At 32.4% G+C, this 13855-nt stretch overlaps 1 protein-coding gene and 1 long non-coding RNA gene across 4 annotated transcripts; both read right to left on the bottom strand.

Annotated features, from left to right (window-relative positions):
- Nucleotides 1-177: 177 nt before the first annotated feature.
- On the bottom strand, nucleotides 178-3020 carry LOC108478055 (cytochrome P450 CYP72A219-like). The gene is made up of 5 exons (XM_017780489.2): nucleotides 2544-3020; nucleotides 1727-1947; nucleotides 1368-1612; nucleotides 891-1272; nucleotides 178-795 (listed from the first exon to the last, which is right to left on the bottom strand). Exons 1-5 carry the CDS (start codon nucleotides 2803-2805, stop codon nucleotides 361-363), a joined length of 1545 nt encoding a protein of 514 aa, XP_017635978.1. The 5' UTR covers nucleotides 2806-3020; the 3' UTR covers nucleotides 178-360.
- A 2885-nt stretch (nucleotides 3021-5905) lies between these two features.
- On the bottom strand, nucleotides 5906-9995 carry LOC108476647 (uncharacterized). Of its 3 annotated transcripts, none has more exons than XR_008275534.1 (6): nucleotides 9608-9995; nucleotides 8232-8416; nucleotides 7680-7730; nucleotides 6884-6969; nucleotides 6222-6344; nucleotides 5906-6126 (listed from the first exon to the last, which is right to left on the bottom strand). It is a non-coding gene; the product is annotated as an uncharacterized LOC108476647 (long non-coding RNA). The 3 variants fall into 3 exon arrangements; XR_001870121.2 differs by having other exon boundaries at nucleotides 7082-7730; nucleotides 9608-9858; XR_001870119.2 differs by having other exon boundaries at nucleotides 6884-7730; nucleotides 9608-9858.
- Nucleotides 9996-13855: the final 3860 nt, after the last annotated feature.

Genomic DNA, 13855 nt, shown 5'->3' with positions numbered 1-13855 from the left:
TGGTTGTTATCTTCAGAATGATACAAGTAAAAAAAAAAAAAAAAAAGACATGTAACATTAGTTCTTCTAATTCCATTCAAGACTCAAAAAAACACTCCATGTTTAAATATCAGAAACGAGTTTTTTTTTTTTTTAAATTCGAGCAATCAAAGAGTATAAAATTAGATAGATAAGCAGTTTTAAGTTTTAACCGAATTAGGCAAACCTCGATTATTAATTTTTTTCTTAATGTTTTACAAGTAGCTAGAGAAAAACTAAAAATTATATATGTATAAAATCATAAAAGCTTGAGCTTTTTCACATGAGATTGTTGCATGAAGTTGTAGTTTTAGATAGAGAGAATAGAAAAGCAAGCATGCCTTACGCACATTCTCCTAGTTTATGTAATATGACTTGAGCACCATAACGAGGTTGAAGTGTGACAGCGGCATGTGGGGCGTGAGTATAAGTTGGAGATAGTTGAAATGAGAAGTTCTGCAAGATTTTGGCGATGGCCAATTTGGATTCAAGCATCGCAAAGTTTTGTCCAATGCATATTCTAGGGCCCCATCCGAAAGGGAAGTAGGATACTTTATCTTTCGTTGCCTTAAACATCCCTTCTGAAAATCTCTCTGGCTTGAACTCCATCACGTCTTCTCCCCATTGTTCTTTATCTCTATGCACAAGGTGCAATGGCATGAACAGTTGCACCCCTGCTGGAAGACTTATATCTCCCAGCTTCGTCTCTTTCTTCGTGCATCGAATCAGGGACGTTGAGGGATATAGTCTCATTACTTCTAGCAGTATCATGTTCACCTAGTGACGTTTAAACAAATAACAATCTTAAATCATCAAAATTAAGCAAGAAAGACTATACATGCTCAAATAATATATATATTAATCAAACTTACTATCTTCAAGCGATTCAAGTCATCATAATCGGGTTTATTGTTCCCAAAAACTTGAAGCACCTCTTCCCTGGCTCTCTCCTGCCACTTATTATGCATGCTCAACACAATCATGGTCCAAGTCAACAAATTGGCTGTAGTTTCCTGACCAGCGAAGTAAAACAACTTGCACTCTTCAATCACATCTGCCATGCTCATCCCTGCATCCGAATTCTTGTTTACTTCCACTTCATTGAGATTAGACTTGAGGAGCAAGCCCAGTAAATCGTCCTTGTGATCTCCTGCTCTTATAAATTTCTCTCTTTTTTTTATTATTCTTGTCAGTAAGGATCCCACTTCTCTGTTTATGTGCTCCATTCTCTTGTTTACTTTGGTTGGAAGAAACCTGACGGAGAAGCAATGAAAATTGATACCCATTTTAACGATGTTTAAAAATAGTGAATGAGTCAGCAAATTGCATATGTGGGGTAAAAGGTGCACCTTAACAATGGGAAATTGATGTTCATCTGGGACTGTAAAAACAGCCGCCCTTGTTCTTTCTGCAGAAGGAATATCAACCTCCCTTCTTCGAAATTGCTGCCAAAAGCAGCTCTGGATATAACATCCCCAGTTAAGTTTTGAAATTCAACCGACATATCCACTTCGCTTGACCCCATGAAGTTCACCAACTTTCTCCACTTGGAAATCATTTCGTCCAGACAGACAACAAATGCAGGCAACATATGCTAGCCACCCAAATAGCATCAAATAAGTCTCCAATATATATTACTTGAATTAAAACATGCTAAACAAAGAAAGCAAGTATAAAATAATATAAAGATATAAAAGCAAATAATAACCTTCAACTTCTCTACATGGAAGGCAGGATTAACGATTTTCCTGTGTTTGGCCCATTTATCTCCATTATAGCTGGCAAGACCAGTTACGAACAGCTGAGTGAATGAATTTATTTCTGGCTTTGGGAAATCACCAGTTTTGTTGTTCAGAACCTCTTTTATCAAATTTGGCTCCATGATTGCCACTCGAGGAGTTGTTCCATACCAAACAACGAACGATTTCTCTGCATGCATGGTTAAAACATATAAAGTAATATGATGTGAAGTTTTTACTTTTAAGGGATTCCAACGTCATACCCGCATGCAATGCATTTAAAATTTTCAAAGAAATATTGAACACTGATGCAAGCACACAGATGACTGGACAGTCTCGACTGAGATCATAGAATTTGTGTTGTGTTCGTCTTAAAGTACAAGCAAGAGCCCAATACCCTTATTTGGTGGTTAACTCTACATGTTTTATTTTTATTTGTTTAACAAATCCAGAACGTTAGATACCTAAACGTCAAACTAGAAAATTAAACAAAGGGTGATGTAATGAACTTGTCTTTTAGCATGAGAAGAACTTCATTTCTATGCTGATTCAACCTAGAATATATCGATATGAAACTACTATAATCTCTATTTGTCACTTTCGGCTGTCCACGTACAACTGAATATCCCATATAATATATATGGCAAAAGTCACAACCATGACAGATTTCTAGGTTTTTCTGGTTTCGATTGCAATGATCTATATGATTTTTTTTTTCAAAGTGGTTGTCAACATAAAAAATAAAAAATAAAAAAACGACTGATAGCAGTAAACAACATGACATACTGTGAGTAGTGGCGAGATCATGAAGCAAAGGATTGATACGAGGTACGATGTCGTGCGGCTGCTCCACAGGTTCCGACTCTTTTTCCTTAGCTAACTCCATCATCTCCGTGGTGTTCCCGTAAATCAACTTGTAGGGGTAGCCATGGATGCCCTGTTTCCTTAGCTTCTTCTCTATCGCTTTAGGTTTCCACCAAATGGCATACAATAGTTTGAGAGTCCAGGCGATTGCCACACCATAAACCACTGACATCAAAACCGCCATCTTCAACTACGATACGGAGGATGTCTCAAAGCTTTGTTTGGGGAAAATAGCAAGGAGCTAACGAGTCTTTATATGGAGGATTTTAAAAGCTTTTGATGAAGCAAGGTGGATAATAAAATATTTCTTTTTTGTGTCCCACAACTTCGTGAAAGCTACGTTCATCAGTTTACAATAGCAAGAAGTTCTCTCGTCTTGTCGGTTTATTAATCAATCATTGCATTAAACTTCCAAATTTGAAGTAAATGAAATGACAATATTCTCTTTTTTAACTTAATTCAAGATTCTTACTTTACACGTTATGGAGTTTTACTCAAACATCATTTCCTTAGGGTTCTTCTTCCCTAATTTTTAGCATCCTATTCCAAAATAAAGAATATTTTTATGTTTGTCTAATCTTTTAAATACCATATTTTTTAAAGAATGGGGTAATTTTATATTTGGCCCTCTTAAATTTTACTCATATATATTAACATGATCTACTTTCCTTAACCATGCATAATCTTTTGTTTTCTTTTGTAACATTAAATAATTTTAGTTATTTTAATTAGAATTTTTGGACATGGAGACTATACTTCTTTACATTTGCAACAACAATGATAACATTTAAAAGTTAAGAAATTTTATATAGATTTGTAATATTTAAAGGTGTTTACGCATTAGAGTGTGAAGTTCATATAGTAAAAAAATTTATTTTTTCAGTATCCAATCCAAACTTGTTTAATCTTTAAGGTTTTTTATATGAAATAAATTAAATGAAAATATATTGGAAAAGCCTGAATCAAACCCATGAAGTTATACGAATATCTCAATTAGTAAATTGACCTATTTCATAACAATTTTCTTTTAATATCTCAGCCCCTTCTCAATTATATTCCTCGCTTTGACCTGCTTATATTGCCGATGAAGCCACAATTGGAGTAGCAAAATTCTTGTTCATTGGCATTAAAACCTAGGTTCTAGTATCGCTCCGATTTTTGGTCGAATTTCTTAAATTGAATCTTTTTGGAATTCAAAAATAGGCACCATAATTGTAAAATCAGCAAATTAGTTGGAATTTAAAAATTAGAATTTAAGGCCTATGAAATAAATTGTAAGATTAGTAAAATTAGTGGGGTTAATGTGTGAAAATCAAGAAATATGATTAGATGGATGTGAGATCCTTAGGTTGTAAATATCTTAAGCCAATAATAGCATATATTTATCCATTTTGAAAATTTGGTTTGTTGGGAAGGGTTTTTCCCACGCATTTGTACGGTTGCACTTGTCTAAAAACGAAAATTTTATGTCAATATTTCTCTCCACGCTTTTCATCAAACCTTTGATTTTCTTTTCAAGACTTCAGATTGGTTATCTAATTTTTCATTAACTTATTTTATAAAAACAAGATTTCTTAATCAAGAATCTCAACATTTTTTTCTCTTCATCTTCCTAGCTAACGTTAGTTTTGAAAAGAAGTGAGGGTTTCTTGATGGTTCTTTGCTATAGCAAGGCACATAATTTATGATTTCCAAACCTTGAAATCTGATTTTTTTTTTCTTTCATTTTCTTTCATTATTGATTATTTTTCAAGATAGAGTGAGAAAGATTTGATTTGAGGATTTCTTGATGTTTTCAAGCTAGATTCATAGATTTAAGTTTAGAATCATATGGAAAGGTTAGATTTCAAGTTAGATTGGAGTTTGGAGCTTGTGCTCGAGAGGTGCCATTGTTGAGAGTTTAAAGAGTTCTAGAGAAAGTGTAAGAGCTTGAATTACTAGTGATTTCTAAGTGTTAAAGGAGTTCTTAAACTTATTTGTGAGGTTAGATTTTGATTTTTAATGGATTATATTAGAGTTCTCTTGAGTTGTCAAGAAAGTGAAATAATTTTGCTATATTGAATTGCATCTCACTAATAGTTTTAGGTGAATTTGGAGTTTGATTATATTGCTCTTACTTTTTGTTATTGATTTGTAATAAAGATTGTGTTATCTTAAATTCAATTTTATAAATATAGATTCATTTAAGTAATCTAGCTTAGAACTTATTAATGATGATATGTTGATAATTTGTTGGTTAATGTGCTTGCATTATGATATATTGAATGTATGAGTTATGTATGTATTTGAGATAAATTATGTGGATGCACGAGAACTTTTTGAATTGGTATTGGTACAATGGCAATGGCTTAATAATTGAAATTAATTATATATGTTAACAGTATATGATGCTTGGTATTTCTATGGCATGTTTTAATAATAAATACCCTATTAAACAATGTCGGAAATAGTTCAGGTATATTTAACATGTTCAGGTATAGTTAACATGTAAGGGTTTGTATGTGATAGAGGAAGATTGGCACTTGTGTGCATTTATATTTGGCACTTGTGTGCACCATGGAGTGTTAGGGAAAGTCGTTTTCTTACATGCATTGGCGCATTGGTGCATTTATGCTCATTTAACACTTGTGCACACCTGCATGAAATTTTAGGGGATTAATCTGTGTATCCGTCTTTAATTCTTAATTGGTTAATAGGGGCATATTTTAACCAAGATCGATATGGAAATAATGAAAATGAAATGAAATTGTTCTAATTCATGGTATATGAAAATGAGATATGAAATGTTGAGACAATGCAAAATATGATTTGAATATGCTAAGTGATTTGAATTATGCTATTAGGCTTGTGTAAAAGAGACTAGTTGATGTTGTGATGACTATATGAATCATGTTTAACTGATGAACTATTGACATATTAACATGTTTTATCGCTTAATTGTTGCGTTTTTTAGGTCTATAGCGGTACTTTAATAAGCGTCGCAAAAAACACCATTAACTTCTTTGCTGTTTGAAGTGGGATATCCACCACTATCCAGCTGCTTCTTTGCTTTTATCGTTCTTTCATGTTTCACATTTGATGTTCCTCATAATTTGTAGTTCCAGTAATTTTTCTTCATCATTTACCTTTATTTTTTGTTCGTATGGTAATATCAACTGTAGCGCTTTCCGTGAAATTAGTTTTATTTATAAGAATTATAAATAATGTGTTGAAATTCAATTTATTACGACAGTTTAAATAAAATTCAGTTGAAAATTTTTCTACCAATCAAAAACAGCAAACAATAAATAACAACTTTCTTCTTTTCACTAAAAAATGATGTTCAAAATCGTTACACTGAACTGCAAAATGCAAATCCTATATATCACCGGGATATTAAGGATTTTTCAATAATTAATGAACAACGAAAATAAGCATTCTACTCTTAAACAGGTTCATCATTGCTACGATGGAGATTTGATACCTTATTCGGTTTCCCTTCAACATCTGCTTTAGTAGCAGTATCCTGACATAATCAACGAACCCGACATATTAGCATGCAAAATATAAAGAACAAGAAAGTGTTCCATTACTAATCATGTTAGATTCAGAAGTGCAAACCTGAATTATCCATGGGGTTCCCGCAGGCACGGGCTCGGGTTCCTTTATTTCCACAACCACACAATCGGACATCAAGAATGTCTTGGCCACTGATGCTGCATGCTCCAAGCAACATCTGACCACCTATATCAAGAAAATATAATCATCAAAAATTGGGATTTGAACACAAATCCTTTCCCTGAATTCCCCCTAGGCTTCCTTTCTACCGAATATTCTTGCAATTCATGGATATACAAATTTTATTTGAGTCCCACTAGCTTTAAAAACACTTGGGGTTAAAATTGTAAACATGTTTAGTACTAAATCTAAATTAGATGGAGCTTAAATAAATTCCATTAAACAAATTTGCCAGTTTAAACCAAACTCTGAGAATGAATCTTAAGAATTAAAATTATAGTGATAAATTCCATGCATTCTTGATAGATAGACATATGCATAACGCTCAACCAGCAAAAACAACACCATGATGCCCAAATAGACGGCAATGCTAAAAGATTAGAGCCTAACAATTTTGAAAATAAAACTGAAATTTGATCTAGAAAAATAATTTAAAACTATTGCTGACTGTTTCACAAGCAAGTATGAACTGCTCAGCTCTACCAACATCATTTTTTTTCAATTCAAATATTGATCACATAGACTTTATTGATTCCAGTACTTACCATAAATCAAGGAATTGATCAACAACTTCAGGAGAACTGTCCTTGAAGAGCTCCACTGTTATAGAGCCTTTCACAGTATCTAAAATCTAGTCATAAGAAGGGGTAAAACAGAGCTAATTCAGTGGATAAAACTCATTCTGAATAAGATTTCGATATAAAAGCCTAAAAGTAAAACAAAGTAATAAATGAACAACTCACTAAATTTCATTCATCACAAAAAGCGAACCTGTCAAGATTGTAGGATACAATTGAAAAACCTCAAAGGAATACCAAAAACAGATGCTTTATTGAGAGACATGCTAATGAAATGTTTTCTTAATAGGTGATGCTACCGAGAACATGATAAAAGAATTTCTTTTGTAATGTGATGAATTCATGTACTCACAAGACACGTGCCTGCAAGATGAAGGAAAAATTTACTTGCAGAAAGCTGGTTAAATAGATAAAAGAAATGCCTTATTGAGAGACATAAGGAAATATATGTTTCCTTAATAGGTGATGCAACCAAGAACATGATAAAAGAATTTCTTCTGTAATGTCTTTTGATGAATTCAAGTGCTCATAAGACACATGTGCAAGCTGAAAAAAAAAAATTAATCGCAGAAAGCTGGTTAAATAGATAAAAATATATATATGCATTGGATAAAAAAACACATTGTAAGTTAATCACCTAGGTCAATATTGTTTCTCAGAACCAAGCACAGCACGTTGCAGGCCAGTATTACAAGAAAGTAGACATTATTCACACAGGCACCAAATATTAATTAGGAAAGAGCTTAGCAAGTAAGGAACCTACAGCATGTCCTGGAAGATCAGATTTCTTTGAATCCATGAAAGAGTTGTCACCCTACCAAATACATGCCACAATCATTAGCGAGGATATAAAGTTAGACACAATAATAACAAACAGGCAACATGCCTCATCATAGAAAGCCTCATAAACTAGGATACATTCACAAAAGAACAGAGAAAAATTGCCTTCAAAAATCCTGAAAGGATGATACGTTGATACAGGGCACTGAGTAAAGAGTTAAAATAAATATAAGACCATGAGGATCAAGAAAACTATTTAGAATAAATAAGGTTCTTAAAGAGTGGACCTCAATAACTGATTCCCTGTTTTCAATATAAATTCTTGACCTAAAGACAAGAAAATTGAGTCAAATTCCACTGACTACTAAATATAAACCAGAATTTATTCTCCACAAGCAGTTTTATTTTTAAATGCGCTGCTCTGCAATTTGCAAGTCATACAGTAAATTACATGAATAAACAAAGCATGCACATAATCAAGTTTAAAAGCATTGCAGCACTAAATCCCATGGCCAACAGCCGGATTGCAACGAACCTTTGAGACCAGTGACTGTAGGGTGGCATACACAAAAAACAGAATCAAAACGACAATCAAAGCCAACACTATAATTGTTGTAAGACTTATTCAAGCTGGCCCTTTCTTCCTTTTGCTCTGTTGTAGCAGAGCTTGTGGTTTGATTCTCGCCATCACCTTAAAACTTCAGTTCCAACAATAAAATCCTGAATTTAGAAACAAAAATTCGTGTCAAATCCTGGAGGTAATAAATGCATTACTAGCTATGAAGCAGTAACTAAACCACGAACTCTTTTAGTTCAAATATGTACTGGAAAAAATGGATTTATTGAGCGTAGGAAAAATAAACTCATAATTGGCCAGTGTGCCATATAATTCGGATATAAGTGCAGGTCATGATCTTCCAAATATAAAAAGGTTTAGGAAAATTATAGTATTCTCGTGAAACTCATCCTCCAGTCCGCGTAACATAGATTAAAACTAAATTTTTCAAAGCTACAATAATTTTTCAAAGTTTACAGTATCAAGAATCAAGGGTGAAGTTGAACATCCTAAGATCTAAGAGTTGAAAATTGAAATATATGTAAACTTAGGAAAGGAAAAAATATAAAATAATAACTCCAGACTTGAATTTTTCATCCAGTTGGAAATAAAAACCCTAGAAAAGAGAATCTTCTGGGACGAAAAAGCAGAAATTGGAGGAAAAATAAGACATCAAAGTTCAAATCGGTTAACTTCAAATCAATGGAGAGAGAGAAAGTGCCTGTAATTTAGCGTTAGTCCCGTCGAAATGAAAAAGGAAAAGAGTGAGTATTTGTTATTTTTTTTTCTGGTGTCTGGAGTTGTTGATCCCTTCGTATAGGCACCGCAACGAGAAGATCCAGCCAAAGCGTTTTACGATTTTTCTAATATTTTCATTTTCTAAAACTCAAAAATAATAATTAAAATATAAAGCTAAAATATAACCATAACAAAATTTAAAATGTTTTTTTAAGAAAACTAGGTAGGGAAACATAGGAATAAATACCTCAAACTTCTGAAAAAAAAAAGTAAATTAGTACCGAAAACGAATAAAAGATAAACAAAGATAAAGTAAAACGAGAGAGAGTCCGGTGAAGGGAGTAAAAAGCAACAAAGACGGAAGAAAGAGCAACGAAGATGACGGAAGGAAAAGGGAAAGAGAGAAGTAAACAAAGTGTAGAACAGAGAACGACGTTAAAGTGGAGGTAGATAGTGGCCGGGGGTATGGACGAGCCAATGTAAGTGAGTGAGGTTTTGCAATGACGAGCAAGGGGAGGCGGTAGGAGGTCGCCGGATGAAGGAGCGGACCACCGCAAGGATGGAAAGCTTGCGGCGGCTGATGGGAAAGAGAGGATAAAGGAAACAAAGCACTTTACCTTTTAGGTTTTTGTGGAGGTTTGCTGATACCGGTTCTGTGAAAAAAGAACCAAAGCCTGCTTTACCTTTGCGGCGGTTATGAAAAAAAACGCCACTAATGTTTTACTTTTTCTGTCATTTATGAGAAAAAATTGCTATTGTTTACTTTTTTGGTGTTCATAAAAAACGCAGCTAATGCTTTACTTTTTGTGGTGTTTTCAATCCAGACACCGTTAAAAATCTATTTTGCTTTACTAATTGGACTTCAATAGCTCAACATGCAGATTTTTTGCTCCATGCTCAAATTTTAGAAGCATGTTCGAGTAGTGATTTAATCATTTGTTGCATTTGAGCTCTTAAGTTATAGCTACACTTGCTATCTTTTGTAATTTCTTTCTTTTGAACATTGTATTGGGCATGTACCGAATGTAAGTACATTTCTAGGTGAACTCTTATGTCTTGAGTATGTTTTTGCTTGGATTTGGCATATTAAGCATAATTGGAATACTCTAATATATTTTGGTACTACTGGTTATCTTTAATTTGGATTTTTTGGATGCAAATTTACTTGTTAAATGTACTGTTTGTGACTTACATTATACTTGACTAATGAATCTTTGATATATTGTGTTATTAAAAATTATTTCCTTGTATATTTAAGACTTGTTTTAGTACATAAAATATGTTTGAATTAGTTTGGTTGCATGTTGAACATATTTAGGTGCTTTTAGAAACGCATTTTCATGACTTGCATTGCTTAATCTCTCCATTTTGGGGCATGTGCGTTGAGACATCAAGAACATATTTCAAGACTTCAAGAACAAATTTAAGTGATTCATGCATCTATGGGTCAAAGTCTTAAGACATAGCATGAGATCTGAGCCACTAAGTCTCGAGACATCATGATTTTGTCTCTAGACATAAAACATCGAATCTAAAATCAATCAAATTCGATCCAAGGTCTTGATACACGATTCGTTGTATTGAGACAAGGATCAAGGTCTCTAAACATAGTTTCATTGTATCAAGACTTTAAATTTCAAATCTAAAATTAGAAAATATGGAAGGATGTCTCAAGACATGTTATTAAAAACTGTTTGAATATATGTTATTAAAATTTTATTTAAATTGTACATACACAAATGGTAAGATTGAATGATTTTATGTTTTGGAAAATGAATTAAAAGATTAAGGATATTAGTGAAAAAAATTTGTGTGAATAAATGCTATTAAAATTTTATTTAAATTGTACATATATATGGTAAGATTGAATTGATTCAAGACTTACTAAGCTATTCACGTAGCTTAATATGTTTGCTTTAAATGCGTAGGTGATAGATAAGTCTTGAAAAGAATTGAGGATTGTTACTTCAGTTCGGGTCACATCACTCCTCAAGCTTAAAGTTCAAGCCTTTGGTATATATATATATATACACATTGGATTTTAGTTTGGCATGTACTTAAAAAAATTGTGATTATGTGTGAATGATAATGTTTTGTACTACAAATTACCTCGATTATAATGAAGCAAGAATATGTTCAAGTGATGAATTTAGTGTTTAAATGTAGCATCTCTTACTCGGATCAAGTGAGGGGTATTACAAAATAGATGGACAAGCTCAAAAGAAAGCTTGTTTTGTGCAAAACAATTGTGGTTAATTGTGTGCTAGCTATGACATATAAGTATAAAATTGATTCCCCTAAGCTGAAAGAGTTGTAAGAGACCAAGTCTGCCAAAGATGTAGATAACTTTTTCGTAGAATGGAGCAATATTTTTATGTTGTGGGCATCTAGGGTAATACCGCTAAGGTAAAAATTGTCCCTATGTATTTTATCGATACTGCTCTTTTATGGTGGTGTTGTAGGCACATAGATGAGAAACATGTAGACATTAGCATTGGGACTTAGGTGGAGTTCCAAAATAAATTCAAGTTGTAGTTTTACCTCAACTACGCTGAGGATGAGGCTCGTATCAAATTGCAACAACTTAGGCAACAACCTTAAATTGTGCTCCATTGGCGCTTCTTCTATTTGCTAATTATTCTTATATTTTTTTAAGCGCTTTAGTCAGATCCAGTAGATTTGTAAAAGTATTTTGAATACATATTGTATAGTGTCAGTACTTTTTATTAATTGTTAGAAATTAGAACTATTTTTCAGTGGTTCAGGGAAAGGCTAATCGAAAACAATGGATCACGAGTGTTCTAGGAGTTAAATGAGTGGATTGGTTTGGGAAGTACTTCAGGTGTAATATTGGATAACTTAAAAAAATGAATAAGTTATTTCAACTGGTTCTTGATTGTATGAACCAAAAGTTAGGAGGATGGAAATCAAAGTTGTTGTCTCGATAGGGTAAGTTAAAACTAATTAAATCTATGTTATCAGTTATTTTTATATTTATCTTTTCCTATGTAAAAGCCCTAAATTGATAGCATGACAAATTGATAAAATACTTCACCAATCCTAGTTTAGACATGAGAGTGAAAATAAGAAACTACATATGTATAGTTGGAATCGATATGTATACCTAAAGAAGTGGGTGCATGGAGTTGGAATTAAAATAACATAATACATGAATGATGCTCTTCTTCACAAATAAGCATTGAGGGTACTGACAGATCCACAATCAATGGCACAAGTTATGCTTCTAGCCAAGTATTTTACGAATTAAAAATTTTTTATTGTCCAAGTAAGGAATTTGGACTCATGGATATAGAAAAGCATTATGCATACAAGGGATTGTTATTCAAATATAGGATGGCAAGTGTGTTTTTTATTCTTGTTACTAGCAACATCAATTTCAAAAATATGTCTAGCAATTTAGTTAGGGATTTTCAGGTTTTGAACGCTTAGAGGTGGAAGGTAGACACAATGAGAGATCAAGTTGGTACAACTTGGGTGTAAGATTTAAATTTTAAGAGATTTTCAATATTAAAAAAAGAAGGAAAAGTATATCTAGAAGCACAAGTTATGGAGTCAATTCTTAGTTTGGGAAGCATGTAAAGTTATAACTACAAGAGATGAAGAAATTAGAGGCTACACTTACTATAGATTTAATTGGGGTGCACTTTTAAAGATTCAACTTTCTTTTAAAATGCTAGTTTTTTTTGTAAATTGTGTGCTCTAAACGTAAACCCTCATTATGTGCTTTGTTTAAGGGAGAACGAAACAATTGATCATCCTTTTCACACCTAATATTTTGCAAGGGTGGTAGTTTGGAAATAATAGTGAAGTTCAAATTGATAATCTTTTAGTCACTGACATTATTAAAAATGGATCAACTAATTGCATTATGGTATTATGGCAGCTTTGGAAACCTAAAAATGTAGTCTATTTTTTTGAGTGACACAACACTTTCGAGCCTAGCCAAAGACTAAAGAGGGTTTGTAGTGGTCTAGATTACGGGTGTTCAATCGGTTAATCGACTCGAAATAATATTAATTGAATTAATCGATTTTTTAAAATTTTTAACAGTTAATTGAACCGAAAATTTTTCAGTTAATTTCGTCGGTTAACCAAATTAACCGAAAATTATATGTTTTTTAATTTTTGGTTAAAATAAGTATAAAATTAACCGAATTAATCGAATTAACCGAATTACCAGAATTAATCGAATTAACGAATTATTTGTATAAAATTATATGTTTTTATTTTTTTTAGTTTTAGATTTTTATTTTATTTATTAAATTATTTGTAATTTTATGATTGTGTTGGGTAATTGGGTTAGGTTGGGTACTTAAGTTAATATATATTAGATTGGGTATTTGGGTTTATGTTAGATTAGATTTGAGTGAATAGTAGGCTACTTATATATTATAAATTTTTTATTATTTTTTTCAGTTAACCTACCGGTTTCGAACCGAATTAACCGTTAACTGAAAACTCAAAAAAATTTTAACTGACCCCCAAGCGAATTAGTTCGGTTAACTGACCGATTAACCGAATTCGGTCAGTTAACCGACTTTTTTCGATTTTACCCGAATTTTGCACACCCCTATTCTAATACAATAATTTCATTTTGTAATCTTATTTGTACTCTAGACAAAACTAGGAGCAACAAAGAATTTTTTTTTTTAGTTATATGTATAATACATTTAAATAATTATAATTAATGTTATAAGTATGATTAGAGTGGTAACCAAAATATATCGGATATAAATAAGAATAAATTTAAATAGGACATACATATAATAGGGCTTAAGTCAGAATAAATTTGTATTTAGAACTCATGTGATTCAACTATAATTTACTTTAAGCCAGTATACCTC

The sequence above is a fragment of the Gossypium arboreum genome, chromosome 12 (genome assembly GCF_025698485.1).
Source record: "Gossypium arboreum isolate Shixiya-1 chromosome 12, ASM2569848v2, whole genome shotgun sequence".
NCBI lineage: Eukaryota > Viridiplantae > Streptophyta > Magnoliopsida > Malvales > Malvaceae > Gossypium > Gossypium arboreum.
The sequence above is the reverse complement of the archived record's forward strand: the minus strand, read 5'-3'. Positions and strand labels throughout refer to the sequence as shown.